This window comes from Bactrocera oleae, chromosome 5, assembly GCF_042242935.1.
Source record: "Bactrocera oleae isolate idBacOlea1 chromosome 5, idBacOlea1, whole genome shotgun sequence".
NCBI classification, from domain to species: domain Eukaryota; kingdom Metazoa; phylum Arthropoda; class Insecta; order Diptera; family Tephritidae; genus Bactrocera; species Bactrocera oleae.
The window spans coordinates 71417154-71443889 of record NC_091539.1 but is presented as its reverse complement, the minus strand read 5'-3'; the positions used below and the strand labels follow the sequence as shown (position 1 = coordinate 71443889).

The 26736-nt window shown below is 35.5% G+C and overlaps 2 protein-coding genes across 3 annotated transcripts in view; both read right to left on the bottom strand.

Moving 5' to 3' along the window:
• Positions 1-20497, bottom strand: part of Moe (moesin) — a 35603-nt gene extending 15106 nt beyond the window's left edge. Inside the window, exons 1-2 of one of the 2 annotated variants that reach the window (XM_070109373.1) lie at positions 20349-20497; positions 19339-19485 (exon numbers count right to left, since the gene is read on the bottom strand). The gene's annotated coding sequence lies outside the window, so the exon portion shown is untranslated. The remainder of the gene's footprint in view (positions 1-19338; positions 19486-20348) is intronic. The other variant, XM_014246938.3, reaches the window with a different exon arrangement.
• Positions 20498-24270: 3773 nt separating this feature from the next.
• Bap111 (Brahma associated protein 111kD) lies at positions 24271-26710 on the bottom strand. Its single transcript, XM_014246944.3, has 2 exons — positions 25496-26710; positions 24271-25415 (listed from the first exon to the last, which is right to left on the bottom strand). Exons 1-2 carry the CDS (start codon positions 26583-26585, stop codon positions 24418-24420), a joined length of 2088 nt encoding a protein of 695 aa, XP_014102419.2. The 5' UTR covers positions 26586-26710; the 3' UTR covers positions 24271-24417.
• Between the last annotated feature and the right edge of the window lie 26 nt (positions 26711-26736).

Genomic DNA, 26736 nt, shown 5'->3' with positions numbered 1-26736 from the left:
AATGGCGAAAACTTCACTACCGAAACTAACAAGCGCTATTGTGATGATCTCATTACGAGTGGTCACTGTGCTACCTATAAATGTCAAGATATGGAGAAAAAACTTCGGCGAGATGGAGCTGCTCCGTCCCCTCGTCTATTAATGAATGTCGCTGTCAAGTTTTTTTGGCATACATATGTATGTGCTGTTCAATGTCGCCACAACGCAAGTGCAAATAAGCCAAAACATCGAAGCGAGCAAAGACGAGTCCAAATGGATACTTCAAAATTAAAAATGTGAATGTGGAATAAACATGAAAAGAAAAGTACTCTCTCCAAAAACACGAAAAACCATTCAAAAAACTGAATTAAGCGTGTTAAGTGCATAATCATACAAAATCATATAATGACAATGCTGAGCACGCGATGACATCATAACTACCGAGAGCCAAAGAGAGTGACAAAAATCATCAAAATTGTTAACCAGCTAGCGATAGAACGATCGCTTAGAGCGACGATTGCGGAAATAAAAGAAAAACAAATTTAAAATGAAAGCAAAAACAAAATAAACCACGAAATATGCACGCTCAAATGTTGAATTGCTTCGAGTGCTCCCATATACATGTGTCTGTGGGAGAACACACAACACACACCGATTGTTTTCAATAAAAGTTGGGCGTTAAATTTGAATTTGCAAGAAAGCTGGAAAACAAAATCAAATAATGAAACGTTGACGTTGAGGGTCGGCAATCATAACTTCATTATATTTTAATTGAGTGTTCCCAACAATTAATATACCAAAAATTATGATAAACTGCTAATAGTAAATATCGAATATAGTTCCGTTATTAGTATTAGTCTTAATATTTGAAACTTGGCTCATTCATCACTGGGAAAGTAGCAAATCTTCTATTTATATTCAAAGGTCATTTACACCGAAAGCGGAGAAGAGTTCTATGAAAGTGAAAGGAAAACAAGTCATTAAAAGCAACTATTCAAGATTAAATAATAATTCAAGCAGACAAAGAAAAACAGTCAAACTGTCGGATAAAAAAAAATACAAAAGCAGAAATAGAAAGCAAGTGAGTCAAGCATAATATTAATTATTATTGCCTAATACGTTGCTTAGCACGATGGTAGTGCAGACAGCATGATCCCCACTTCCTCTACACAAACACACACAGAACACGCAAGTACATAGCAGTGCTATGTTGCCGAGCGAACCCCAATTAACACAGCGAAAAATTAGAAAAATATTGCACCATAAAAAATTAAGTAAGATATAATGCTTGGGGCGGGGATATTAAAAATGAGAAACATTTGAAATTGTAACGAACTTCATGTCCACGATGGATGGATTTGAATGTCACGAGAAGCTAAATGTATTATCAGCGGGTAAGAGAGGCATTGGAATTGCGAGTGCTGTGCGAGTTGATGCTTTGGATACTTGTTCGAACTATTTACAAAAGTATGAATAAATGGACCGTCACGGTCAGCAGCGAATTGCGCCCACTCATTTGTTTTCCTGTTTTGTTTTTTAATTTTGAATAATGTGGCTACTAATTTCGACAGCGAAGTAAAAACAACAACTGCAAATAAACACAAAACAGAATGGGAATAAATGTTGGCAACTATAACGAATAACGGTTTATTTATATTACAACATTGCATAAAAAACTTGCAGACCAAAGAAAAAATTAATCGCATGTGAAGCTTTGAGCAGATATTCTAGAGAGGCTTTCAAGTTGTTTTCCAATATTGGGTAATTACAACGACAAAGAAAAATGTTGAAAAATCATCATTCAATTGGAACGAAGAAATAGTGAGAAGCGAATAATTATCAAAAATCTTTAACGCAACTAATTAGGAACTCATTTTGAATAATTGGCAACCATAAAACTGTTGGAAAAAGCGAGGTCACAAATAATATACCGACCTAATAAATAATAGAGGTGATGTATACTTTTTATCAAACATAAAATATCTAATAGACGTCTGTCAGTATGTTCGATTACCGTCGTGTTATAGACATATTCCAAAAAAATACTGGCAGTAGCCGAACGGCAATGTGTGCACAAGCCGTGACTTAATTCTCAACTGGAATCATTAGCGTTTTTTCACACTTCCCCGATTCGACATGTTTTTGACATTATCCCACTAATTGTTTTAACAAATCGAGCTTAGAACGTGAGAAACTGGTAAAATTAAGTAATTGCTACCGTTAGTAGAGATTTCCGCTTATGACTAGGATAAGAGAATACAATAGACAAGCACTTTGTTGACTTCCAATAAATTGTTTGTACTTGCAGAACAAATAAATACATTTTCAATATTTCTGGGATTTTCAAATTTTTTTCAATAAATATAAACCAAATTTAATGTGGACGGATTAAGAATTATTAGATATCCATTTGTAGGATGGCACTAAGGCGGTCACATAAAAGTTTAACACAACGAAAATGCGGTTGCTTTGGAAAAAATGTCGAGAAGCAAATTAAACAACAAAAATATGCTTGGTCAACCATTCTCCGGGGTACACGCGGCTTATTATTATTATTAAATTGGACAATATTGTAAATATATTTTGTCATAAAAAGGTTTTCAAATAACCTTGATCAAAGATTATCAAATCAAGAAAATGTTTATGACGCCCATTTGGGGACGTTTGCTACTTATCATATGGTTAGTAAATATGCCCAATAATAAATCGTCTATTAGGTAACTTAATTAATACAATACATTTATCGTAGAAGTAAGGTATATAATTTTAACGATCGTTTATGATAGGCCTTGGCCATTTACTCAATTTTAAATGCTAACGTATGTACATACGAGTATATAGTAAATATAAAAGCAAAAATTCTTGTTTCGTCTGTTACCAAGAGTCGCCCTAGAATAGCCAATAAGCAGTAAATAGCTATATACAAACATATACATTCATGATACGATAAACAATTACAGATAAGAAATCGAGAGGAGACCCAAAATTAAATTAGCGTTTAAACTTAATTTTGGGTAATTGTTACGATGATATCTCATTTTTTCCGGGTTTTTATATTATTCGGACTTCATACGAGCGATTCTCCGTACCTTTGGGACTTTGGTCATTTCTGCGAAGTATATTTATACACATATGTATGTTCAAAAAGCAAATATGTTCTCGCAATGATCATATCGGCTAATTAAGAAAATTTTACCCCTTCAGCTCACAGTTACAGAAAATCAAATAACAAAAGCAACAGTTAATCATTTCGACATTCCTGATAATAAACAAAGTGAATCTATACCGTTAAATCTCCTGTGCTTAACTCGAGGCAATATATCACAATTTCAAAACACTTTGGCATAATTTACTCCTAATACCGTTTACTAATGATCAAATCAATTGCGCAACAAACAACTATAGCCCTATGATTTTATACTAAGATCACTTCTAATACCATTAAAAAAATATAATGGGCGACGGTATTTGTAGAATACCAGCAAAATTCCTGTATGGCAATCCTATCAATTTAACCAAAAATACAATAATAATCTTATCAAAAAAGCTTATGCAAAATTGTGCTGATATATAAACGTACACAAACAGCTAAAAATCAGGTGAGGTAACACGTTAAAATATATTTTTTTGATAACTACTGAGCATTGCTAAAAAATACACCTTTAGTAAACAGAACTCTGGCTTTATTTGAATATCCCCACTAATTTGATATTAAAACATCTTTCTTTATACTGTCTCTATATGAAATGTGGTGGAGGTGATTCATATAGTGTATTTTACCCCATGGGTTTGTGATAGTGGTAGTTACTATGCTGGCCCATTTTGTTTTTGAAAATGCTGTTGAAAACATCACGTTGGTTACTGATGGGCGCTACAGAGGTAACTCTGTGAACCACTTATCTAACATGTCATGCAGCAGATGGAACACCTATAATTCGATAGGTGAACCAACCTGGTCCCAAAAAATATAAAAATAACGCGAAAGAAGAGACAATTTGGGTAGTTGATAACTATATCTAATCTCTGACAAGAATTATTAAAAAACAAGTAAGGAAGACCTAAGTTCGGGTGTAACCGAACATTTTATACTCGTGCCACTTGCAAGAATCAAAGCCCGGGAATTTCCTTCAGGTGCTAGCAAAACTTTATATTAAACAAGTAAGGAAGAGCTAAGTTCGGATGTAACCGAACATTTTATACTCTCGCAAAGTCAAATAGTATACTCGTTTGAGATTTCTTTGTGGATTGAGTGATAGAAGGTCAACTATAGGCAAGATATGGGTTTTCACCTAAAAGTGGGCTGTGCCACGCCCACTGTATAATTTTGAACACGGTTCCTATAAAGTCATCTCATACCATCCCAGAGATAAAATTTAATGTGTCTGGCGTGTTTAGTGCTTGATTTATCGCGCTTTTAGTAGTTTTTAACAGTACCGTTATATGGGGAGTGGGCGGAGTTGCCACCCGATTTCACCCATTTTCACACTGTAGGTAGAGGTTCTAAGAACATTTGCTTCCAGTGAATTTTGTTATTATTGCATTAGCGGTTTAGGAGATATGCACATTAAACCTATTAGGGCGGGACCACGCCCACTTTAAAAAAAAATTTTAACTGCAGATGCCCCTCCCTATTGTGATCCTGTATACCATATAAGAGTCTTGTATCTTGTTGTGGAGCTTAGCTATGGCAATTTATTTGTTTTTGAATAATGGCGTTTTGTGGGCGTGGCAGTGGTCCGATTACGCCCATCTGTAATACCAACCGTCTCACGGTATCAAGAAACATGTCTACCAAGTTTCATAAAGATATCTCAATTTTTACTCAAGTTAGAGCTTGCACGGACGGACGGACGGACGGACAGACAGTCACCCGGATTTCAACTCGTCTCTTCATCCTGATCATTTATATATACATAACCCTATATCTAACTCGATTAGTTTTAGATGATACAAACAACCGTTAGGTGAACAAAACTATTATACTCTGTAGCAACAGGTTGCGAGAGTATAATCAGTCTTTGCCAACCTAAATAAATATAGAACCTAAATTGTATGTAAATAACAAACGAATTTCATGTGTGCGATAAGTGCTTTAATGGATTTGTTAAAACAATTGAATATCATTTATTTACATATAAAAACAATTGCTACTCGGACCAACAGCACTTTTTCTATTCAAAAGACTAGCATACATATGTATGTACATACATATACATATGTAATATATGAAAAAACAGGCGTGGGCCATACACCTGTTGACTGGAATTGAATCGCTGAAGGAAAAGCGATGGCATTGAAATTTTTTTGCTGACAATTTGAGGAGCATTCACCTAATTTAAACAGATATCAAATAGGTGTGCCGCCGAGTGACAATTGGCGGGACAGACACACAGGCGAGTTTTTCGGAAAGAGCAATTAAAAGGTTAATTGAATGAGTAAATTTAATTACACCTTAAAACAAAAAATAAAAAACACATGAATTCATTGTTTAAAAATATCCTCGTTCTCAAAAGCGATGATTCCGTGTGAGTCACCTTTCGGCACACTTTCAGTGCGAAATCATTGCAAAATGTTCCCCAGGTAGTGAAAAAACACAATTTTGGGTGGTGACGACGGGTAAGTGTGGACGCAATCGAATAAAGAGATATGAAAAAGCCACTCTCTTCGAGCTAACGAAGAAGAAAAGACGGGCACCGCAGAAACAAAAGTCAACCATAAAAGTAAATAGCCAAAGAAAGCAAAGAAGACAAATGCGTCAAAACAAGACACACACTTACATACATACACACATTTATAATTACTTAATGCTAAGATAAACAATCGAGATATCGTCAAAAGGCAATTTTCTGACTTGTCTCAACAAAGCAAAGCGCTTCATCAGCGTTCATTAATTCGCTATCTCACTCTTTTACTTTAGAAATTATTAATTTCTATTTGTCTTTTTACGCACACTTTTGTGCGTGCCAGCGTTGCTGACGATCGTGCCAATAAAGCGATATTGTAGCTGCTGATAAAATCATGACCACGCACTGACGGACGGACGAACAGATATGCATGCGTTCTCTTAAGCATAACAAAATGTTGGCAACAGCATGGTAAAAAGTGAATGTGGCAGATACATATGTACATGCGATTGTAATTCTAGCGCAACTAGTGGGCTGCAAGCAATTTCATTTACGGGGGGAAAATACAATAGTAATTTATTGTTTAAATTGAAAATAAAAGTGAAAATCAGTCAAGCCTATCGTTGGCCCAAAGCGAATATCAGAACCAAAAGAGGTAGCGAAGGAGAAATTTCGACATTGAATTGAGTTGAATGCTCTATACTAGGTTAACAGTATTTTTACACAGTTATTCGAAATGAACTCCTTCAGTAAATTTAGGAATATGGAAAACTAGATCAACCTTATATAATGTAAATAATCTGCTGAAAAATAACGATCAAAAAACGTCGTTCTAGTCAGGAACCACTAGGTGATCGTGAGGTGAAATCTGTTACTGGTAGCCTGTCTTGAGTTTCTCTAAAAACAATTCCAGAAATCATTTATTTATTCGGGTTTTCAGAGTCCCAATTCGTGCCATTGTATACATACATACATACATATGTACATATATGCATGTATGTATTAAAACAAAAATTGAAATTATGAAATCACTACGATATACATATACATACATAAATCGCATGAAATCAACAGCAATTACAGTGTTGCCGTATTCAGTACGTGGGCAAATGAGGTAAAAATTAAATTGCTAAAAAAAACAGCAAACAAACAAATTTCAGCAGTAAATACTCGTATAATACATACAGACAAAAAAATGTGTTTGGATTTTAAAGCGAAAGAGAAAACAACGTGTTTGCATAAAACTGCACACAGATACGATATATATGCATTTACATACAGACATAAGTACATGTGAGTATGTACCACATAATTTAGCAAAATGTCAGCAGAAAAAATTGGCAAGCAAAAACAATTGCTTTTTCATGTCTTTCCGCATGAATGACTGACATTGGACTGTGTTACAGACATACCCATTTAAATGTGTACTCGCGGTATGTATGTATGTGTGTACTTTATAACTGTTTATTTTTATTTTACATGATTTCATTTTGCGGTAAAGTCTAAAAACCCTTTAATAATGTCAATAATCAGCGGCTTTTTGTTCAGCAGGGAACCTCTCGGTTTGTGATCTTTTCATCTATCCCTCAAAACAAATCAAATGCGGTTTTGTAGCAGTTTAAACAAGCGAAGAGAGTTTTTATTAATGTCGAGGTTTATATATATTAAGGGGTTAAATGGGTTTCGTCGAGCAAAAAACGCCCTATTTTCTATAATTTTTTTTCATATAAAAAATTTAATATTTTATTCGAACTTTTTATTATTTCGAAAATACATAAATATTTAAAGATTTTGTGAAATTTTAATGAAAAAATATTTAAAAATCGGTCATTACGTCGTAATTTCCGACAGTCCTTCGGAAAAGATGCTTCCGCGTTGACAGCAGAATTTCTGACAGGATCATTAAAAAAAAAAAAAACAAAAAAAAAAAATACGTGTCTGAACTAAGACCATTAACTAGGTATTGGACAGAGAAAACACAAATAAAGTGAAAATCGTAAATTGGCAGACGTTGTTACAACAACATGCAAATTTTGGTGAACATTTCACGACGTTTTTTTTGAAACAGTTGTAATTGAACAAAAAAATTCTCCGCGGCAAGACAATAATAACGCCATTCTCGAGATTATAAAAACGATTTTATCGAAAATTATATTTCGGTATAATCGAGCTCAAACTAATCTTAATTCATATATATTGCTGAGTTAATAAAATGGTAGATGTGCATCCAAGTTCATAACTAGCCAATAAAATCAAGAAAATATTGCACAAGTTTTTGAAAAAATAATTATTCAAACTTTTATATATATATGTACATATATGACCACCTGTAACTATCATATATGTATGTATGGTATGTATGCCTACGATAATGCCTGAAATCAACTCATCGACAGATGAAATACAAACTGGTTGTGCGGAGCGAACACACTTACATTTCCAGTTAGAAGTAATGATTGATTTCAATCATATGACCATGTTAAACTTCATCTTGCCGCGTTTACATTATAACTTCTTCTTTGGTTTCTTTTCTGAGCATTTGTTTTCATCGTCATTTTCATGTTTACCTAATTGAAATCGGCTAAACTAGTTCGCGACACATGTATGGTATATACTGATTATATCTACATACACATGTTAAGTCAAAATATCTGAACGGCTTTTCATAGGTCTTAGTACATTTGGCTCAGGTGCTGCATAACATAATTTTCAAAACTATCTTTCGACAAATGTTTTATGAAAAAACCTTCTAGGTTGTGATAACATTGAAGCCACGCATGAGGAGACAATATAAACACAAATATTAGGGAGGTCTTGGGTGTTAATTTAATTTAAAAAATTGTGCGAAAACACATATTGGGTATGTACATTAGTAGGTGAATCACACACACATGTACGAGTATTTTTAAGTCCAATCAAAATTTCCTATAAGGCGATTGTAAAGTAAATGAACTGTGTGTTAAGCTGCCAAATTCGTAATAGCATCGCGTGTTGGCTAAATTGCAAATCACATAATTCGACTACGTGACAAAATATTGGGATGAAAGTGAAGCCAAAAGAAATTAGACAAATTAGCAACGGCAATAATATTCAATCGGATATGAAAAACATGGCCTTTAAATAAATATATGTACATACGAGGTTTTTTAACGCGAATTTTGTATTTTTTAAGAAAGTGTTTATTTATGGTATTCATGAATATCTATTTTGTCCCCTTCAATCACCCAAGGCCAGCGTTTTTTTTAATCCTCAAAGCACTTAAAATAGTCTTTTTTGAGATCTTGTTCAGCTTCTCCTTTCGATGCAGTTTTTATCTCCTCAATCGGGTCGTACTTTCAAGGGCCTCTTCAGTTTTGGTAACATAAAAGACACACGGGAAGCCAGGTCTGGCGAATACGGTGGCTGCGGCACCTTTAATGTGTTGTTTGTGGCCAAATACGAGGTTTGTTCAAAAAGTATCGCGAATTTTGAATTTTCGCGGGCTACGTGTATCGCATCTTCACCGAAATCTACTAAACTAATAGCGTAAGTGATTATTTTGTAGGGGACAAAATAGATATTCATGCTATTTGAACAAACATACATATGTTTATATATATATATGTGTGTGTGTGTGGGTGTGCATAAACAATAAAACTGTACAAGTAAAAATTAATAAATAATATGAAAACAATTGAAATTGTAGACTTGATTTTTCTGCAAAAATTACGATTGTCTCCTCCCTAAACGACGTCATAAAGATATCACAAACATTTATTAAATTCATTCATGAAATTCGTTAAATCTTCGTTACCACATTTTTTAATGTTTTCTCAATTAACGCAAAACTTTTTGTCTTTTAGCGACCTGAATAATGGCAAAGCTATTCGCAAATTATACAATAAATGGCATATCGCTCAGTCTGGCCTGTTCGCTCATTTCATTAGCGGCAGCAAGCCGAGACAGAAGCAACAACAGTGTCAAAAGCATGTGATACCGCGAATCAATGATTTTGCACGTAACCAGTTTTTGTTAACACGAATAGGTTTTAAAGGTACAGCGGGGGGGTTCACACACATACGTACAAAAAGACGCGGGGGATAGATTTCAGCTGCTTACTGCAGTCGCTAAGCGTTATCAACTTCATTTTGTGACATAATTTTGTAGAAAATTTGGAATGAATTTGAAAAATATTAACATTCCTTTCAATAATCTGAAATCACGTTGCGCCGTGTCGCCATTATATTATATAATATTAAAAAGTAGCGATGACTTCACATTTGGAACGCTTACTTTTGTGTGTAAGTAGCTCTGCCACTTGGTTACAAAACATGAAAACTTGAAGTGGCGATGACTAAAACAGCAAGAATTTCGTTCAAATGCCAAAAGCTGAGCTGGCAGCAGCGCTCTATTGCTCACCGGTTGAGTCGACAGTTGTATTCGCCAACAAACGCAATGCGTTATCGATTCAATATATAATACAACAAAGTAGCTAAAATTATGTGAACAAAGAGTAATTGAACTATGTATTTATATGTTCTGCCCGTACTCAAGGGTCCTATTTTCAAGCGAAATGAATTAGTCTTAGAATTTCTATAAATAATATAATAAACGCAGCAATTTCGAGCGAAAACGGGCTGGGATTGGGTGCTTCACAATAAATCACCTTCCACAAACTGCTCCATGAGAGCACAACAGTGTTTGTAGTACAAGTGCAAGTCGAACTTTATTTCATGCCTTGAACTTTAGACGGTGTTAAAAAAATTGGCCTCATCAAAGTATTTATGTACTTATGTACATGCACAGGTATAGGTTTATTGCTTTTTATGACCCCATATACTCCGCGTCACTTGGATAGAACGCTAACAACAACAGTTTAATTACTGATATTGGCTGGTTTAATTATTCTCTGTTTTTATATACCAAAATTCGTGCACTAAAAGGATCAATTGCATAATTCTGGCACTTATAATGGTTCGATCTAAAATCGTTCAAAATTTATGCATCACAGCCGAAAGGTTCATTCAAAATAGCAAGAATCGTCGCATTCAGAATGAGAGGATTTTGAACACTTAATTTCGTCTTATTACGGATCGGATATACAAGCTTAAACGAAACGCCGTTTAAATACTTTTTAAAGGAGTCAATATTTTTAGGGAATTTTTTTAGTCGGGGTAAATTTTTATAGTATTTTATTTGTTTATATACAAAAATATCTAGATTTTGTAGTATTACCTGCAGTATTGCGTCTCTAAAAAAAACTCGTGACTACAAATCATTTATTATAAGACGTAAATATTTGAAAACAAACAAGTAAGGAAACGCTAAGTTCGGGTGTAACCGAACATTTCATACTCTTGCAGCTTACAAGGATCAAAGTCGGGGAAATACTTTCAGGCGTTGGCAAAACTTTATATTAGGAACTGTAGCGAAAAAGTTCAATTTCATTGTTCGACGAATGGAACGGTGAATGGATTACAATCAAATTTGGTATAATATTAAATTATATTGACGGTCAGAGACTTAGTTTTATTACTATATTTTACTTGCTGTTAGCGAAAATTGTACTAAAATCATTGGGGGAATAGAAATGGAAGGGCTCAGCTATTCTAGAGAACTTATTTTCAAACAATTTGATAAATATATAAATTTAAACATATATATGGAGTAAACTCAGCCCGACATTTCAAAATCGTGAATGAAGTTCGAAAATCTTTATATTAGGTATATGGCGGCTAAGGGAAGTATTGATTCCATTCAACCCATTTGTGACATTCAGACATACTATTATCAGGAAATTATTCTCTCCAAATTTCATTTTTAGTATACCTAACACATTGATCGATAGGTAAAAAGCCTACCCCAGTGCTTAGTCCAACAATCCAATTAGATTATATTAGATTTGGACAATTTTTGGTCATAAGGTATATTAATTCATGTATTATGTACTGGATTATGAATTTTCGCACTGTAACATAGGCATGTCAGAAGAATGTTATGTAGCGATTTCGAGTGAAAGCGGTCGAGCAGGTCCCCAGATATGGGCGGTGCCACTTTTGACACCGGCTTCTATAAAGTCTTCTCGCTTCTTTCTGGATGTAAAATTTAATATCTCTGACGCATTTAATTATTGATTTATCGCACTTTTAGTAGTTTTTACCTATTTTCACACTATCGTAAGAAGGGTTGAAAAAGTTTGTGCTGTGCAAATTTGGGTGATATAGCTTTATTGGTTTGGAAGATATAAACAATAAACTTATTAGGGAGCGTGGGCACGCTTACATTCTAAAGATTTTCAAACTACAAGTGTCCCTTCTTAATCAGATTCGTTGTGCCAAACTTGAATTCTGTATCTTAATTTATGGCTTACTTATGGCACTTTATATGTTTTCGTTTAATGGCGTTTTGTGGGCGTGGCAGTGGTCCGATTCTACCTACTCGTCCTTACTTTTTTGCCAAGGAACACGTTTACCATGTTTCAATTCTCAATTTTTACTAAAGTTACAGCTTGCTCGGACGGACAGACAGTCACCCGGATTTCAACTCGTCTCTTCATCCTGATCATTATGTATTACATTAGATATATCTAACTCGATTAGTTTTGGGTGATTCAAACAACCGTTAGCTTAACAAAACTATTATACACTGTAGCAACATGTTGCTAGAGTATAAAAATTAAAAAATGTTTAGTTGTGCTATTCAAGTGACGCGGAGTGTATGCATATATATACATAGTATAATGTATAAATTCATATTCTCTGTTGTTGTTTTTATCATTTTATGTAAATTTTATATGTCTACGAATGTGTGAGTGCGTCTGTTGTGCGAATACAACCGATCGAGGCATCAAATCAACTTGACGATAGCAATTAGAAATGCCATGTCGTATACAAGCAAGGTGATGCTGCTGCTGCTGTTGGCATACATATACCATTTAATTATTTCAAAATTGAATACGAAACGTCTAACGATCGGCAAAGTGTGTTTAATAAAATGCCAGAGTGTCTATATATACACAGTCACACGCACACTTATGACAGTTGAATTGCACGCTCAAGCTTCATTGACGAAGCTGGTTTTCGAACAATTGCGGTTATTTCAGCGCGTAGCGTAGCACAAAGCAGTGGCTTTTCAATTAAAAAGCGGCATACTTTTTTTTTAATAATCCACAACACGTTTATTATCATTGCTGGCATTATCGTTAAGCGAGAAAATCGTCGTTGAGGCATTTTCATTGCAGCGCTTAATTAGTTTAAAGTCAAAATATTACCACTTTCCAACGCAATGCAAGCTTATAATAATTTCAATATTTTGGATAACAAAAGCAGACGCCTTTTTATTTTCAATTATACTCGTAATATGGTCTCTAGACTTTTTGCACTTTGCTGTTGCTAATTAAACTACTGTTTCTCTAAGCTCATGTGCTGTACTAATTATCGCAGCAGATGTTTTGAGCAAATTTAATAATTATAAAAAAGTAATTAGTGCACAACAGTAAAAACATGTCGATTGCCGTATTTTTGGAATAGAACAACAAATAGTCGCCTGTTGTAATATAATATTTTTGTATTTTAGTGCTAGTTAGTACGTTATTACTAAAAATAGGTTCCAATAAATGGAACATAATTAAGTTTGACCTTTTTTTTGCAAAAACATTAGATTAAGTGCTTTAAAACCAACAAAAACGTTGCTGCGGTTTTCAAAACAATTCCAGTAAAAAAATTTCATAAATACATACATATGTATGTACCTATGTACATAGATTAAGTCGCTTAAATTTGTAACGATCGCGTCCGACCTCATGTTTTTTGCTCTACAGGTTAATTTAAACCGAAACCGGATATTTCGTGGAAGTTGAACTGCAGGAAAAGGATGTAACACACCAGATTTCCACATTTAATTAAACTTGCAAACACGTGATCAAAGTCATGTGGAAAACGTGATGTATGTATGTCAGACATGTATACTTTAGTATTACGGGAACAAGTTTAGGTAAATTGGATTGGTTTAGCAATTTCCCCTTGTATTTCTAGAAAGTATATCAAGGGTTATTTTTGGTAATGCGAATTTGGTTTGCTTTTTAACACAAAGCTTGTAGGTCGCGTTAGGTAATTGATATTACGAAAACATCACAAGCATCCTGTGACATAATTATCAGATAGAGTCAAAATATAATAATAATTTTATTTTTAATTGCACTTCTGCTAAAAACACTATCGTTATACAAAATAGACAATTAATTTGCAAAAGCAATGCTCTTGTAATGCTGTTTACTCTCATATTTAAAGTATTTTTGGGTACTTCACAAAAATATTAGTGCAGCAAACATAATTAGGTATTCATTTCAGCCGCGTTTGAAAACACATGGAAGAATAGAAAAAAATGGAGATTTCATGCCAAGAGAAACTCTTAAGAGTCTGCACGTCCGTGAACATGTGTCAAAGGTTAACTAAACGCACTTAAAAGATCGCAAGAATGAAAATAAAGAAATTCATAGCGTAAAAAACACACCAAATACAATTCGATGCACATACATATTATATAACAATTAAAAGAACATACATGTATTTATTACCATGCAAGTTTTGAGAAAACCATAATGTTATTTGTGTCAAAGTTCAACGCTTCCATATGAGCGCCACACTTGCCGACGCGTGTGATGACGGAGACCCACTTTCGAGTATCAAAAAGCAGTTCGCCAATTGCATTTGAATTTCACAAGCCGTGAATTGTGTGGACTCGCGCTCATTGTGCTCAGTACGTGCACGCGGAAAACGCTGATGCATATGAAACCAAAAATAGACATTTGTTGCTCTATGTATTTATTGCCAAGAGCAAAATCAATGTAATTTCCTAAATTACATGGCCATAATCATGGCGCTTTATGCAGCGGACGGTAGAAGCGGTGGTGACTGATCATTTACGTTGCGCTCTCATAAGATAGGTCGTATCAGCTGATTCGGTCCACAGTTTTGCGTCGGTGACTGTTTGTGTCTTTAGAATCAGGATAAAAATTGCGATCTCAACAAGAATATCGCATACATGCATATATGGTATGCACACACGAGATTAATGCTGTTGACATATATATGCGTCGCCTTAAGAACATTAACAACAACAGCACTTGTGTGCACATACATATGTACATACCATATATGTATGTATACCAGTAGCGAAAGGTGCAGTAAAACGTGTATTCCAAAATTAGTAGGTCATAAATGGCCAGAATACGTTCAAGTGAAAGGTGGCTTCAACGCCTGGCATAAAACCAGTTGTCAGCCGTGGAAGATGACTGCAAGTCTCCAGCTAGCGACTAGCATTTTGTCATTTTTTTTGTTTTTAAATACAATATTGTTAGCGGATGATTTTAAAACAAATTATGTGAAATTAACAACAATCGTTAATATTTTCCAAAATTCTGGCAGGGCGCATGACAGACCTTCCAGAATCAGAGCTTGCGTTCTGGCATTAAAGCAGTAGCGGCATGACAGCTGTCTGAAGACAATCTAAGACTTGTGGTGCTATACATTTGTCGGCTTACATACTTATATGCATATGAATGTGAATGTTTGCATGCAAAGAAGCTTAGAAAAACGTCAAGCAAAGCATTAGGCGGCTGGTTATTATATACATACATAGATACTGTCAACTTATGCTCAAAGCGAAAACGGGTATATACCGCCAACTAGCGACAGCTGAAAGACTTTATGAAGTTGTGTGTTTTTTGTTGCAGCTTATGAAGCGCAAAGTTCTTGGCACACCGACCCGGACTTGCACATGCGCGTGTTTAAGCGCACATGCACACGGCGCGTAGCCCCAGCGACCACTGTGGCGAAATTTCACATATTTTGAAGTTAAACTTTACAGTAATGTTTTGTTTTTTTTTAGCTTTTATTTTCGAAGCTTCAAAGTTAAACTTTTCGTTGTTACATGCCAATGTAGTATTTCTTGATCTTCAAGATTTTCCGGATTAAAGCAACGACAGTGTTTAAAAACCGCTGTGTCCACACATATTATATACATATGTATGTATGTGTTATCAAATGTATATATTTATATAACATTGAAAAGCCAAAGCAGCGCATGAGCGAACATTCAAAAGTTACAATTAACAAAGACAAAAATATTTATGTTGCTCATTTCAGCAAGTGTTACACGGTCAATGCCGAGCTGCAAATGTATGCTTGACGCTTAAAACGAACAGTTCGTTTTTGTATAACGTTGTTATTGCGTAATGAAGAAAACATTTTTATAATAACTTAATTTTTTTTTAGATAATGCTATATCATATTCCATGAATCTAAGATATTCTTGTTTTTGTTGCATGTGCTTTCGGCGACGACGCCCTAATAATATACAATACTTTGATCACAAAAACTTAATTTTCTAAATGTTGTACAAGTATATACATATGTTCGTCATGTTTCTATGTAATTCTACCAACCACAAGAGACTCTCTTCTTCGTTCCGACTGTTTACAGTTGGCAGTAACTGTTCTAAGCTGAGAAAATAGGTGAAATTCACCAGCACCGCTATACCGAAATAGTAACTGCTTCGAACAAACACCGAGCGATTAAGCGAGTTAAGCGATAGAGCAAGCGTCTATCATACACGTAAGCAAGTTTTCCGCTGACTGAAAAGTAAATTTTTTTCATAAATTCCGAGACGACTCGCTTATGCTGTTTCCAGCTCTGCTTGTTTGGTTAATATGTATGTACATATGTATGCGTCGGTAAGCATATCAGTGTATTACTTTTGCTGCATTTGTGTTGGTGGCGGTTGTGCTAATGGTAGCACTGTTGACGTTATAAATAAAGGCAGTTATAATGCAGCAAAAGCAAAAAAGGCAAAGCCTTTGCGACGATAACAATGAATTTAAGATAGCAGGAAATAGCGGCGCTGCCACTGCCGCAGATACACGATATGCGAGCGTATCAATGGCACTGCCCGCGCGCTTGCGGTGGGTGCACTAACACATGCACAAAAATGAGGCTGTAGTCGATTCCGAAGCTAGAAATATAAGACGACGCCGTGGAGAGGAAGGCAAACGCATTAAAAAATTCAATGCACACAAGCGCTACAAATATGTGCATATATGAATGTATATTCGTAAGTCCGAACTAATGCCACAATAACTAGTTCCGAACTGGTTTCTGTTTGACGTATTCGAATGATCGGAAAATGGCAACCATTTTTTGACTAAAAAGTTTTAAATAAGAAAATAAAAAAATAAATATATTTAATAAATTTAAAAAGATTGTTTCTGAAAAGCAATTCTACTTTCCAAAATAAAATTAAATTCTAAACTTTATTTACATCAGAAAAAGAATCTACCGTATTTTATTAACTAATGTAATAATTATCGTTTGTGTAACTATACTTAATTCAATAAACGACTATTTTTATATCGAAAGTGCCGATTTGTCCACCAGGAGCGTTTTCCAAAGCATGTAAATTTTCAATTAAACTGAAGAGCAATTACGTGACTTCATCGTTAAATGTTTGAGCACCCAATCAGACATGACACAGTCATTATCATATTATAAAGAGCAGTACCGGTGTATCGTAATCAGCGCACTTTTAGGAAAATAACTTGAAATTCTTTTTAATTATCTACAAAATTTCAACTGTGTTGATAGGCCACGACCAGGCAACTGTGATGAATATGAAGCTGGCGGCATAAGAGAAACAACAAAAAAAAATGACGTGAGGTTGTAATAAAACGCATTAACACGAAGTGGCCACAATATCACACAGCAAACATTCACGAATCGGTAGAACGGAGCAGTAGTTTTGAAGAAGGTGGCTCCATGGAGAAAAACTATTGAAGTGGTTCAAATAAAATTCTAAAATAAAAGAAACATATGTATGTATATGTAGGTAATAAACCAGCGTCCAAAAGTCACTGAAGGAATTGCCAAAGCTAACAATGCGCCAAGAGCTATTTTTCGAATCTTGCGACATCGCTAAAGCAGCCACATACCAGAACCGACAGTCCCACCCCCTTCATTGTCCACCTCATGGACACAATAAATACCAAAATGCAGATAAGATATTTGGTGCGACGCAGCGCATAAAACCCGGTGAACCTTGACAACATCGCTTGAATACGTGTGTACATACATACACACAGATGTAGCATGTACATATGTATGAGCTCAATATGCACTTGTACTGAGTTTTGGAAAATATGAATATAAATACTACATGCATGTGCTTTGTACATAACATGTGCTACACTATTGTAAAAAATAATACAAACAATATCCACTTGTGTACTTAAAACCAAATTGTTAATTATGTACGAAAATGATAAACATAAAACCGATATCACATAGACCACTGATAACGTCATCTCCTTTTTTATTTTTTGTTTTGCAGTCGGACAATACGAAATAGACTAATTGAAAAGGACTTAAAGGTACGTTCAGCTAGGAAAGTTCCACTTCTAAGCAAAAAAATATCATTAAAAGACCGTCTTTCGCAAAACGACACATAACCCGTAAAAATTGGAATAACGTACTATGGTCTGATGAAACTAAACGTAATTTCTTCGGATCTGATGAAAAAATATATGTAAGACGCCAAAAAAAAATACTACCTAGGATCCTCAACACACCATACTGTTAAATATGGAGAATCATGCTATGGGTACACTTTCTCGCCTTGGGAGTTAATCGGATATTCTAGGCAAAAGAAAAAATGTGTGCTCCCGACTGAGTTAATATGCTGGAGAAGGTGATGCTACCACATCCAATTCGATGCCTCGTCGGCTTTTAAAAAATAAAGAATGCCTCACTAAATATTAATTAAATATGTATTTTAATAAAATAATTTTAGTCCAGTGTTACTTTATTTTAAGCGTTTGGTTTCCAGTATTTTTTCAAAGCGCAAAAATTAAATTTATTTTTATAATATTCTGTTAACAGAAATTTAAAAAAAAATCTAGTTTCTTATACTCCTTCTGTGTAAAAAAAGAAAATTTAACTGAATATTAGTTTAATTCTTTAAGAAATAATTAAAGACAACGAACGCAACCGGATTGTTTCTACTATTGTTTCCAACACTGTATGTACACATACATATACGCCTAAGGAAAAATTATAAATTATTTCAACCTGATTTTTTGCCTAATTAGGTTGAGCTAATATTGAAGAAAAGCTAGCAGCACGTGTATTGTTTAAAAACACTGAAAACAATATTTGTTCCAGATGTTATTAAATGAGTTTAAGTTACAAAAAAAAAATACAAATTTAATTAAAATCGAAGTTGCGAAGGGTCGTGGCAAGGGTTCCATCGAAACGGCGAAACGGTTTAGATGGTCGCTCTCTAGCCGAAGAGAGAAACTCTATGGATGAAATAATGATAGGATAATAAGGAATGAAATATAATATTGAACTAAGACTAGCATTTGCTACCAGAAGTATTGACAGTGCACCGTGCACCTTTTACTTCTTTTTTGTGATCGAACCAAAACCATCCGAAAGTTTGGTTTATAAGTTATGTATTTTACAAATATGAGACATTAGCAGACAGATATTTTAAAGAAAATGTAATGCATTCGCAGTTAGCGGAATGCTTCTCGTTATCCTCCGCAGCCTAACGATCCTAATCATAGTATCATAGGTACAAATTTGCTAAAGATGTTGCCGTGTCTTAACCCCAAAGGACATCTTTACGAAACGCATTGGCCAACAAATCCGTGTGAGGATATTGTGTAATCTATAAATGGTAAATGTATGGAAGTAATACTTACAAGTTAAAGCGCTAACTGCTATGATTTTGATGTGAAGCTTTTATTATTTTTCGTTAATATCACAGGAGCTTTCAATGGTGTTTTCCACAATTTTTAATCAAGGATATGCTGCACTTACAGTAGCAAACATATTTCAATTACTGCAAACTAAAAAAATCTAATTATGCTTTTGATTTTCAATAGGCTTATATTTAACTATGACACACTTCATTTTTTCCCTTGTTTTATTGAAAAAAAAAACTCAGTTCACCAGACACCAAAGTATATACAAATAACCCTGTTTTACCGGGAAATATCAGAGCGTCCCGTTATTTTAACGCGACTTTGTTGGTCACGGCATTTATAATTTTTTATGTCCATTTATTTCCACATTTTAACTTTAATTTAGCCACTTGCAACAATGTAGCGAGTTCCGGTTAGCAATAAGCTTAACTAGGCATTTCACGATTAAAAATGGTGACGGGAAGAAACAATTGCATTTTTCCATTTTTTAACAAACTGCTAAAAAATTTAAAAAAATTAATAACATTTGCAAGTATGCTAAAATATGATTAAGCACGGCAGCAAACAGCAACAGTATGACTTAAAAAGGCACTCTTCTCGGGTCGAAGACAGGCCAAATATACACTATCAGTACGCAGACAAGTCCCAGAAGTCAATGCCACACTGCCTCATCTATTGCTGTCGTTGCCCACTGCTGGAAATTACAAAATACTTTTTCGCGGCAACCAACCACGCCGACCTTACTCGCTTCTGCTTTTTTTTTTTTGTTTTTCACTTTCTCAACAAGTGATTGCAACGACACGCCACGACAACTTTCGAAGAATGAACTTCACAAAGCGAAATACAAAAAAATTCAAATTAACGACACAAAAAATATTTAAATTATCGCCATTTGACAAAGGAGGAAGGAAGTCACCACTACCACATTCCATGCGAATAATTTTGACCACGACAATAATATTTTAACAATTGTCATGAGTTAAATAAAACTTAAAGCAAGCACTCACACAACAATACTATACGCACACAAGCACACAATAGCAATAAAAGAAATAATTGCACTTGTGTGGAAAACAGCGGCGAACGGAAAAAACGTGAACACAAACTCGATGCACAACAAACTGCTCGAAACGAAAGTCAAATGCAAAATGATGACGATTTGGAAAACTAATGGAAACAAGCGAGTGCTTCAAAGAGAGCAGTATGTAGAACGTCAAAGCTACAACACTCTCATTTACACAATCGCTTACAGAAACAGACAGCCGTGGCAATTTGATACCACCACGAGCGAGGAGCTGATGGCAACTCAGTGAATTGAGCACACAATGAGCTATCAACGGTGGATGCGTTGTTATTCACTTCTCCTTCAACATATGTGGCTTTAGCGCGCTCCAACCGCTTTAAGTCATACTCGGAGCTTAAAATCTCGCACAAACTACATACACTTGTAGACACACACACATACGCGCAAATGTTTGTGTATGAGCATGTGTGAATATTAACGACCCAGCCCCAACCGAGCTTCAAGCTATTAAATGAGCTGGTATTCCGTCTATAGGTATGCTATGTGGTAGCTTTTCTTTGCAGTGTGTGTTTGCGTGGTTTTTGTTTTGTATGTTGGTTCGTTCATCTGTCCTTAACCGAAATGCTAAGGCAACGAAAAGCAAGCTTCATATTTATCTACAGATACACAAGCGTAGATATTCGCACATACACGCGCCCATCTGTAAATGTATGTGGCTGTAGTGGAAAGTTTTCAGTAGTCGTGAAGAAGGTGGTGTTACAAACGTAGTTGAGAATAATACAATGCGCATTCTCAGGTGATCTTGTCGGTGCTTGTAATTGTACCAAACGATCACCAGTGAATTATCAGCACAGTTCTACGTCCATTTTCATAATATCTATCTCAGTAAACTCTTTAAATTCCTCTCTTTTTGCTTAAATACAGAAATAATTTATACTGAATACATCATCTGCATTATTACATTACATTAAGCATTTTTAGAGTATAAATATATTGTAGTACAATCAGCATCTTATGTAAAGCGTTATGCTACAAAACCATTACAGACCATTGAAATTTTATTTCTTATATTAAAAGTTTCTCTTCTCTAATCGTCTCTAGCGCTTAACAACATGTTGATGTGCATATAAATTGTATATCCACGAGAACATTGTGTAATTATATTTTATTTATAAAAAAGAACTGAAGGTTCAGGTGGCTTGAGTATGTCACCGGTTCATAATGAACTTCAATTATATACCTACTTAAGTATGTATGTAGATTCATGGCTATACAAACATGTATTCGAAGATGCTGTCAATAATTGCAAGATAATAATGTATGCATGTACATATGTACATGTACTTTATGCGTAGCATGATATCATAAGTTCAAATAAAATAATGTTTAAAAAAAACCTGAGACGTTTGGCTTCATTATTCCGAATTAAAAGTGTGTTGGTTCTGAATTCTACGAATAACAGTAAGTAATATTAGTTTTTACCTGCATTTGCACAAAGTGAATCCCACACACACAGGAATATAGGTTCCAAATATAAAACCACACATTTGTACATAGATATAAGTATGCTATGTATTGTGTGGAGACACCCAAAAAGCTCGAAAGATATACACATTCCCACTTTTATGTACATACATATGTATACACATACATATACTTCACAGCTTCAAAAACAAAAATACAAGCAACCAGACAGAGATCGTGCAAAACTGGTTTCAATATATTTTGATGCGGGAAAGGGAAGCGCACTATAGCAACCGAAGCCGGCAATAAGTGTTCAAAAAGTAGGAATAGCAAGAACTTAATACTCTGGATGCAAAAAAAAAGTATAAACATAAATAAATAAAATTAAAGCAATTATAAGTAGCAGATTTATTGCTCTTCCCTTGGCACCATTCCCATTGAAAACAGTCTTGACAATTTATACATAAATGCTGCAATATATACACCTGAGGTTTTAGTGGGCCTCATCACAACAGATTTTATCTCATTGCAAACAAAATAACTCGAGCCTGTTTGGGCTCCCTCTACGCCGTCAACAACGTAAGTAAATAGAAAACACAGTTTTTAATAATAATAATGCGAAAGAGATGAAAATATAAAATAACAATGAACAGTAGATTAACAAAGTAAAATGAATGCCAACTATAACCAACGAGACATTTCGGTCCTACAGGTGGTCAGAGCAAAGGGCAGCATCCACAAATTTGTATATATACATATGTATGTACATGTGTACATACATAATTTTGTTTAATATTTGAAGTGAATGAATAATCTTCTGCTTTGTGTTTATTTTAGCATTCCACTGTTTCGTTTGAAAACTACTTTTTCACAAATTTAACGCCCCAACTTTCTTGTTGGCGTATGCATTTACCAGATGAATGCACCGAGATTCATCTTTCAGTAGTCAGAATTGGATTCTATGCATGTATATTCACCATAGCTCATAAAATTTAGATAAAATTAGTATTGTCTAAAAGTAACACCGAAATAATCTATTTAAATGAATTTGTAACTTTTTTGATACAAAAGGGCTTTATAATAGACAAGAAAAAATGTATTTTACTTTCTTCCTAATGATCGACGAAAACTAAATTAAAACCTTAAGACCGTTGTATTTCACCACAAAAGGTGGAGAGGATTACAAACGAACAAGAACGTCAACAGAGATTGGAGCGGGAAAATAAAGGTCGTTGAGAATCATTGTCACACATATGCATCGATACATGCATTGAATGCAAACAAAACATTTGACGCATATTAAGCACATAATAAACTATTAACGTATTATGAATATGGTATAATAATCAATATACCCACTTCCGAAGACTAGATAAAGGATAAAATAAATACTAAGTGAGGTTAGGTTTCTGGACTGGCTTGGATCAGCGGGATTCATATCATAAAATCACACGAACTAATAAATAATTTAGTTCCATGTTTTCAAGTTTGGATGATTCGGGTTTTTCGTAGTTTATTGCAGTAATTATATGAACACGCAGATGTGCCCCGTTGGAATACATTATTGTTTCATTTCATTTCATACAAATTTCGCCTTGTTAACATAGTAAATTGTACACTTTGCACTTTTCTTGCTTTCCGCGTCCAACCCAATGACTCATTTGGAGGCGCTTACAAAAGAAAATGCAGTTTCAAGAACACAATGACAATTCAATTTGCCGGTAATTTGGCATCTCAACATTTTCATTGTCACGTAACAAATGAAGTCCATTAGTATTTACCACTATGAAGCTTGTGCTACTTACCTGATTAATTAATCCTTCAGGAAACCCCGTTGATATTAAAGCAATTTGTTCAGAAACAACTCGACAAATAAAAAAATTCCGATAGTCTTTGACACTGCGTAAATGGACGAGCGGCGTATAAGCCGTAAACAGAAGAACAAAAACGCAAAAGGCCACAAATGACGAGTCGTTCGTTTGCAATAACGAACGAATGGCGTGGAATCGGCAAAGGCGGTTACTTTTCACTTTTTTGAGTTTTCTTGCAATTTTTTCACTTTTTATCTACCAATAGCGAAGCTAATACTTGTATTTACATCACTTTATTATTTAATTCTTAAACGCTTTTTACAATTGCGAATATTAATGAAATTATAAAACTTTCGAAATGAAAATTCAACAAAAATAGGAAGAATGAATGAAGGTATGTCGCTCGTGTTGCGCTCGCACTTTTGGCAAAAAGCAAAATGACGTTGGTAGAAGCTTAAAACAAAAGGGCCGGCAAAATCTAGCCTTGCCAGACTTACTTTAATTTATATGGTTATTCGATTTTATTTTATACCCAACGCGATGCAATCAACGTGTGGTAAAATTAAATACTTCCAGCCCAAAGGGTCCAACATCAAGTAATCTTCCCCAACAAGTAATAATTAATACATATTATATTTACTTTCGGCAGCTTTATTGCTGAATATATTAATACATTTAGAGACAATCTAAAATTCTGTATTTATGCATAAGTATAAAATGGGCAAATAGTTTGAGAAAATTGTATAAAACTTCTAATCATGCAAAGATTATCCTCATTTACTCAGCGCCAGTATCTTTCTTTTCAATCTCACTTTTGGCAACATCAGATCCCGTAGTACCAACGCCAGAAGGTGGAGTTGATCCACTTGCGTTACCCGATCCTGCAGCAGCTGAAGGTGGGACTGTACCAGTTATAGGTTGCTGTTGTGGTAAAACTGGATTATGAGGTGGTTGTTGACCATAAACATCGTGGGGCTGTTGTGGTTGTGCTGACACAGGTCCACCATGCTCCGGATAATGAACAGGCGAACCGTTGTGCTGTGGTGGTGGACGAGCATTTATATAATGTGAGCCGGGGGGTGGACCGTAAGGTTGTTGATAGTGTGGATAAGGAGCATATTGTCCGTATGGCTGAGCAGGATGTGCTCCATACTGCGGCTGATAGTATGGTGAACGAGTAGGCCCGGTTGGGGCAGCGTAACTGCCATAACCACCATGAGGGGGCATAGCTGACATGGATTGATGTGGAGGTAAATGAGGGGGTAGGTGTGTATGTGTTGGAGGAGGATGATGTGGGTGCATTGGCATTGTTGGTGGAACTGGTTGGGTTGGCGGTGGCTGCTGAGCAGATTGCGGTTGGGGCGGTTGTTGATTTGCAGCTTGTGGTGGTGGTGTTTGTGTTGGTGGTACACTTATCTGAGATGGTGGATTTGATACAGCTGCAGATGAAAGAGGATGGTTTGCAGCAACAATTTCTGCTGGACCCGTTTGTGGGGGTGGTGTAGGTGTAGGTGTTGGTGTTGGTACTTTACCGGGTTGTCCAGATTTTATATTCGACGAAGTTGGTGATTTGTTATTTGCCTCTTTTATTAATTCCCCTCCCATTTTACCAACAGATTTCTGTAGCTCTGGTCTAGACGGTAACGGTGCTGATGGTTTTGGCGTTGGTTCAATGTCCATCGGCTCTGGCTCTGTTTTACTGCCACACTCATTCGCATCTCTTGGAGTTTGAAGTGTTTGTGTACTTGGGAGTGCCATATCTGAATCTTTTTTAACTAAAATTTTGGAATGTAAAAAATTTAATATGGATAAAATAATAGAACGAATTTGTTTTAATATGCGTCATTAAACTTACCTGAGGATGGCAAAACACCAGTGCCAGACTGCACAGTTGGAGAAACGATTTTATCTTCATTGGACGTGCTCACCGCATGCGGTATAGCCGCAGCAGAAATACCACCAGGAGGATGTTCATCAACACGCTGACGTTCTCGCTTAATTTCCTCGTATATTTTTACTACCATTTTCTGGAATGTGTCCTCATCTACTGCAGGTTTGCAGTGACGCTTTAATTCTTCCTGGAACGCCTCACTGGATTCTACCATACGTTGTTTTTTGGCCTCAAATTTTTCTTCCATTTGTTGTAGCTCAGCTTCAAGTTTCGTTTGATGCATAGTAAGTGAACTTACTTGACGTTTCAATACTTGCATACGTTGAGTAGTTACCACGGAACGTACATCCGGTACTACCGCATCAGAGAATATTTCGTTGATAAGCCGATGGTTGCGCAAATAGCGGGCATATGCCACATGCTTGAATGAGTATCCCTCATCCTGGTCGTCTTCGTCTTCTGCAGGTTGTATATCAATCCTTCGTTCCTGTTGACTTTTACCACTGGATCGAGATGGTGTCTCATGTATATCGGAATCTGTTTTAACTTTGCTCTTAGCAGCGAGAAATGTTAGGTATGCCGGTGAGTTGTGGTACGTTTTTAATGCTTTTTCGTATTCAACTTTATCGGCCTCATACTCATCAATAAATTCCTGCTTTTCGGATTCTGTTAGCTGTTTCCACATTGCACCAATCTTCTTCCCTAGTTCCCATAATTTTAAGTCGGGATATTGTGCCTTAACACTATCCCAAATACGTTTCGAGTATCTCATGTATGGCAGCACAGGCTTCTCTGGAGGCTTTGGTGGTTTAGGCGTACGAGACTCAGACTGATTCTTCGAACTGGAAGATTTGCCCGCCTTCTGAGGAGTAAAAGCGGGATTGCCATAGTTACTATGAGTAAAAATTGGTGTAGTATCTTTATTTCGATCTGAACCTCCACCAGCACCCGAAGAACGCGAGCGACTACTTCCAGAGCCGCTACTAGGTGCTGGGGTTGGCGGTCCTGCAGGCGCACCAACAGCAATTTGTTTGTAATTGCTTGGTAGTGACATTACGTCTTAAAAAACTTTAGCACGTACAAGTTTTTATTTTTAAATTCACGAATTTTTTTGGCGTCGGTATTGCCCACAGAAAAACCCACAAAATTCTACAAAATGGTCTGTCACTTATTAAAGTTGCAGTGTTGCCAACAGTACAAATAAT

Bases quoted from the DNA above. Each gene is read 5' to 3' on its own strand.
- Bap111 (XM_014246944.3), bottom strand. From the start codon at position 26,585: ATGTCACTACCAAGCAATTACAAACAAATTGCTGTTGGTGCGCCTGCA. The intron at 25,416-25,495 runs GTAAGTTTAATG...CCAAAATTTTAG, and splicing joins TGGTGTTTTGCCATCCTCAG to TTAAAAAAGATTCAGATATG.